At 35.6% G+C, this 6468-nt stretch overlaps 1 protein-coding gene across 1 annotated transcript; it reads right to left on the bottom strand.

Annotated features, from left to right (window-relative positions):
• Window positions 1-5886: 5886 nt before the first annotated feature.
• LOC121026416 (olfactory receptor 56A3-like) lies at window positions 5887-6465 on the bottom strand (the record flags this gene model as incomplete). Its single annotated transcript, XM_040469278.1, has 1 exon — window positions 5887-6465. A coding segment is annotated over one exon (579 nt), but the record flags the coding sequence as incomplete, so codon positions are not given.
• Between the last annotated feature and the right edge of the window lie 3 nt (window positions 6466-6468).

The following is a 6468-nucleotide window of genomic DNA, read 5'->3' as shown; positions in this document are numbered from 1 at the left end:
CCTCTGTGGGAGGGTCTCACTGAGTAATGGCTGAAAGAGCAATGGCCAAATATTGGCTGCACCCAGGAAAGTCCACTGGACCCTGTTGTTGCCGGTGCCCCGAGACTGAGGTGAGGTGCCAGCCCGCCCCAGAAAAAGTTCACAAGACAGAGTAGCAGCAGCGTTTCAGGGATTATGGAAAATCACAACACATATCTGGCACCAGGCTTCACCCTTAACGACCTTGCCCCAGCACCAGCGGATGTGGCCGCCTTCTGGGGTTTGCTGGGACCAGGTGGCTTCAACAGTCTCTACCAAATAAACCATAAAATACTTTAAATGCAGAGAACAATCTGAGGATTGTCAGAGGGGAGGTGGGTGGCAGGATGGCTAAATGGGTGATGGGCATTAAGGAAGACATTTGTTGGAATGAGCACTGAGTGGTATATGTAAGTGATGAATCACTGGGTTCTACTTCTAAAGCCAAGACTACACTGTTGTTAACTAATCTGAATTTAAATTAAAAAAAATACAGATTCGAACACATAAATGCACCCCGATATTTATAGCGACATTATCAGCCAAATTATGGAAAGAGCCCAAATGTCCATTGAATGATGAATCTATAAAGAAAAGGTACTCTCTATATACAATGTATTATTACTCAGCTATAAAAAAGAATGAAACCTTGCCATTTGCAGTGACATGGATGGAGGTATTTATTGCTAAACTAAATAAGTCAGAGAAAGATCAATACTATATGATTTCATTCATATGTGGAATTTAAGAAATAGAACAAACAAACATAAGGGGAAAAAAGAGGAATAACAAGAAACGGACTCTTAACATTAGGAAACCAGTTGTTACAAGAGGGGAGGTTTTTGGGGGGGATTGGTCTAATTGATGACAGGGACTAAGGAAGGCACTTGTGATGATCTTCGAGTGTTGTTTGTAAGTGTTGCATCACTAAATTGTACACTGGAAACTAATATTACACCGGATGTTAACTAACTGGATTTTAAATAAAAACTTGAAAGAGAAAAAGAAAAATTTAAAAATCTGAGCAAAACAAAAAGTTCCAGACAGATGTGTTAAAGAGCACTGTCATCCAAGCTTCTTGGAGTGAGGTAAGCCTGTAACACATCCATGGCCAAAAAGGAAAACTGAACCAATGTGAGGTGCATGTGAACATTTGAAAAACTGGGTTTATGGTCTATGCACATTTTTGTATCCTAGTTTGTTTTTTTGTAACATTGTATCATGAACATTCCCCATATAATTAAAATATCTTTGACATCTCCAAAAATATTTATTATTAAAATCAGTGTCACTTTTGCCATAATCTGTTGGTTATGAGTGAGTCACTGGAACCAGCCCTGATTTAGCAGGAGGGAAACTGGCCCACACTTCTTTCTCCAACGCGTGTAAAAAGATGTGTGGCCATCATTAAATCCTCCATATGTGATGTTAATTTCACTCCTTCATGATTTTTATTACTAAAATTGCTTTATGGCTGTTTTACTTTTGTTTCTATCTTCATCATTTTATTTTCCACTTCAACTCTCCAAAATGCCACCAACATGTATCAGAATCTCAGAGTCTGATTGGGAATCCACCTAAGACAGTAGGTGATCTGCACATAGCCTTTAGAGGGGACTCTTTTCCTCTGACATCACTATGTCTAGGTGCTTTCATTTGTTACTATCTAATTTGCCCCTCTACAATACCTTTCAAACTGTAATCTTTCTTTTTAAAAATTAATGAGCAGGCTTCATTTCTATTTCTTCAAGTACGTTCCATTTATTTAATTCCTCATGTGACTCTTATGAGACCAAATTTACATTGTGACATCCTTGCATACTCTCTCTTATCCACTTCCTCCTCCTCTTTTCTGTATCTTCTGACCATGATGTAACAGGACTACAAATTTCCTTGGCTTGATGCAGCTCATTAACATGCTACTCAGCTGCATTAATCTGCTATGCAGCTCATCCCCTGATTGCTTTATAGCAACTATTTTATAAAACAGTTCCTTTTTATAACTGCATGTCCAACATCATATTCGAAATATCTTTCATTAAGTCTCTGAGGACATTTTGTCACTCTTCCCAAAGTAGGATATTTTGGTTTAATGACTGTTTCTATTAGATTCTTTCTTCTGTTTCATTGATCCTGTTATTGTTCATTTCTTTTCCTTTTTTGGGGTTTAATTTATTCTTCTTTATGTTGTTGTTTTTAGTGGTTGAATTTGGTCATTGTTTGGATACCTAGTATTTCAAATATAAGAATTTAATGCTTCATATATGTGTCCAGTACAGTTGACCCATGAACAACATGGATTTGAACTGTTGGGATTTCCCCTTATGGGATTTTTTTTTAAATAAACACAATACAGTACTGTAAATTATTTTCTCTCTTTATTTTTTGATTTTCTTAACATTTTCTTTTCTCTAGCACAGTTTATTGTAAGAATACAGTATATTATACATATAACATACAAAATGAGTTAGTTGACTGGTTAGGTTATTGGCATGTCTTCATATTAACAGTAGCCAGTTAGTTGATACATTTTTGGGGAGTCAAGATCTATACATGAATGTTTTACTGTGTGGAGGATGGACACCTCTAATCCTCACAGTTTTAAACATTATTGTTTTAGTAGCATTTCAAAAATTTTCATACATTGTATTTTAATATTTTTTTCAGCTCAAAATTCTTTTTATTCTCTTTTTCAATTTCTTTGTCTCATGGATTGTTTAGAAGTATCTTGTTATGTTTCACATGTTTTGGTCTTATTCCAGAGATCACTTCACATTGATATGTAATTTCATTCCACTATAGTAAAAAATATACTTTGCATGAATTCTTTTAAGTGTATTGGGATTCATTTTATGACCCTGAATATGATATATGTTAGTAATGTTCAGTGTGCATTTGAAATATTATATATTCTACTGTTGTTTTTGGCTTTGAAACTTACTTTTTCTGGTATTATTATAGTTATCCCATTTTTATTTCCTTTTTTTAAATTTTTAATTTTAATTCCAGTATTGTTAACATACAGTGTTGTATTAGTGTCAGGTGTACAATATAGTGATTCAGCAATTCTACACATTACTCAATGTACATCATGATAAGTGTACTCTTTATCCCCATCACCTATTTCACCCATGCCCCCACCCACCTCCCTTCTGGTAACCATCTGTTTGTTCTCTGTAGTTAAGAGTTCGTTTCTTGGATTGTCTCTCTCTCTCTCTCTTTTCTTTTGATTGGTGGTGTTTTTAGTGTTGTATATTATCCCATCCCTTTACTTTTAACACTTTGTGTTTACATGAGGTGCATTTTGTGTGGGCAGCATTTAAATAAGTTTTTTTTTTCAGTATGACAAGCTCTGTCTTAAATTGGGTAATTAGTTAATTTGTATTTATTTTGGTTTATGGTGTGGTTGGATTTACATATGTCATTTTGGCTTTTGTCCTCTGTTCCCTTTCCTCTCTTTTTCTTTCTTTTGGGTTAATTATTCTTTAAAACATTCCATCCCATATTACTTCTTTTCTTATGAGTATCAACTATTTGGGGGCTTGTTTTAGAGATTATAGTACGCATCTCTAATCACAGTCTATCTTCAAGTGATAACATTATTTTGTGTATTATGTAATGACTTAACAATGTTCTAATTCCACTTTTTTCTTCCTGGCTTATGCTATTATTTTAATACATTTTACTTTTTTGTATGTTATACATTAAATGCTGCATTGTTGTTATTTTTGTGATAGACAATTAAAGGCATTTAAATAATTTAAAAAATCTTACATATGTACCCATGTAGTAACAAATTCTGATGCTTTTAATTCCTTTGTTTAGATCTATATTTACATCTGATAATATTTTCATTCTGGTTAAAGAAACTTACAAATGTTGTTTGTAGTGTGAGCCTACATTGAAAAATTATTTCAGTTTTTATATGTTTAAAAAAGCATTTATCTGGGTTGCCTAGGTGGCTTAGTCGGTAGGCGTCCAACTTCAGTTCATGTCATGATCTCATGGTTCATGGGTCTGAGTCCTGCATCGAGCTCTTTGCTGACATTTCAGAGCCTGCAACCTGCTTCAGATTCTGTGTCTCCCCCTCTCTCTGCCCCTCCCCTGCTCACACTCTCTCAAAAATTAATAAATGTTAAAAAATTTAAAAAAAATCTATCTGTTTTTAAGAGTATTACTGTGGGATATAGAATTGTAGTTTAACATCTTTTTTTATTCTTTCAGTTTTAAAGGTATTGCTCTATGGTTTTACTTGCATTGTTTCTGATAAGAAATCTGCTTTCATCCTTTATTTAGATAATTCGTGATGTGTCTTTTCATCTGGCTTTATAATTTTTTTCTTTAATCATTACTTATGAACAGCTTGATTATGATATGTACCCCTAGTATAGCGTTATTCATGTTTCTTATTCTTGGGTTTCATTGAGCTTCCTAGAACTCTGAGTTTATAATTTTTACCAGATTGGGAAACTTGCAGCCATTATTTTTTCAAATATACTTTATGTCCCCCTTTTGTTAAGGTGGTGCCTTGACACTACAAAAATATCTTTGTGTACACTGACAGAACAGTGAATACATACATCAGAACTATTTCTCTACCCATTGTTCTAACTTTTTATTGATAAACTCACACATTTTTCAATGGGACCACATGGGCCCCAAAAATTTTGTACTTCATTTTACACGTTAAATTGTTTAGACAGACAAGGGCCCCACACTTCTACAGGTAACCTTGAATAAAATTGAGTATCACTTTTTAATTGATCACAGTTTATGTTGAGGTGCTTTCTTCTGTGAATCTTTTATTTTTTCTTATCCACTGAACACTACTTTGTGTGAATCCATGTTAATCTCTTGATACCAGAAGGTAAAGGTGATATGGAGCACTTCAGGGTTTTTTGGTGGGCTTTCTTATGTTCTTGCTCTGTTTTCTTTCCCTTGGCCATTCCATCTCCTTCCATTGCTTCAATGAGGATATGTAGTCAGTTCTCACATGTACATCTCTTTTTCTTCCAAGAGCAAATCTTATTTGAGTGTGATACCTGTAAGTCTATACACTTCCATTTGAATATCTCAAGTGTATTCAAATTCAAAGTTCCTAAAAATATACTTTTGCTCTTATGACTAAGCTCCTGTTTGTCCTATAGTGCTCAGACCATGGAATGTGGATGAAATATGGTCTCCCTCACTCTTGAAGTCTAATATAAAAACCCAGATAAAAAGTACCATGTCTGAATTATATTCCTAGTAACTAGCATACAATTAATCATTTATTCACCATTTATTTAATCATTAATTTTACAAACATTTGTGGGTCTCTACCATAAGCCAAACACTGTGCCTTTCTACTTCTTAAATTTTAATGAATGTCAATGGACTAAACAAGTAAATGAGGAACTTTTATGGTCATTAGGCAGTGACAAATGCTGTGAAGAACAGTGAAATAGAGAAGATGTTGGGACATCATCTGTGCTTTGGGGGAATATTGTTAGGTACTATTTTAAATACTGTGGTCAGAGAGACCCATTGGGTGCGAGGGAAGGAGTTATGTGGACAGAGGAACAATAAGCAAATAGTTCCAGAGATGGAAGTGTGGTTCATGTTTTTGAGAAGCTGTTAGAGAGGCAGTTCTTACCAAAGGACTTAAGGACAAGGTCAGGTAGGTAAAGGAGGGCCATATCCTTAGTCTCTTCAGAAAACCATGGTGGGTAAGAAGTGTGATGTGACTGTGGGTAAAGGGGAAACCATATAGTTTTTATCATCAGGCATGTCCCATGAGAATATTAGAACTATATGTCTATCTCCCAGTCCCTGCCTACTGATTGTGTTTTTGAGTTCTTGGTTGAGAAAAACCAAGCAAGAGCATGATTACTTTCTGTTCTCTCTTGCCCTCCTCAGTAATTTCCTAATCCCCTCTTTAATCTCCTGAGTTCGTACCCCATAGACAATGGGGTTGAGAGCTGCAGGAATTACATGGTGTAATACATTAAGTAAGACAGGGATATCAGGGGAAATTTTTTTCTTGGCAATGTGGGTAAAAACAAAAACCAGCAGGATGGTGCTGAAAAAGAGGATGAGGATGAAGTGAGAGCCACAAGTGCTCAGAGCTTTGGCAGCTGCCCCTTTTGTCTTGAGTCTAAGAACGGCTCGTAGGATGAAGGTATAGGAGAAGATGATGAGAATGAGGTCAGAGCCCAGTAGAGTCCAGGCCACAACTAAATGGTAAATTCTGTTAAAGCCAATGTTATCACAGGAGAGCTTGGACACAGAGAGATTGGCACACATACAGTTCTCAATTATATTTTTTCCACAATAATGGAGCCGGGCAGAGAGGATGGGAATGAACATAGTAAGAAGTGCATTTCTGGCCAAAATAAAAATGGCAGCCTTGGCTACAAAATGATCAGTGATGATGGATGGATACCTCAGTGGGTGGCAGATGGCTACATA

Source organism: Herpailurus yagouaroundi, unplaced genomic scaffold (genome assembly GCF_014898765.1).
Source record: "Herpailurus yagouaroundi ecotype Mexico unplaced genomic scaffold, PumYag 97409, whole genome shotgun sequence".
In the NCBI taxonomy this organism is placed as follows: Eukaryota; Metazoa; Chordata; class Mammalia; order Carnivora; family Felidae; genus Herpailurus; species Herpailurus yagouaroundi.
This window is presented reverse-complemented; position numbering and strand designations above follow the sequence as displayed.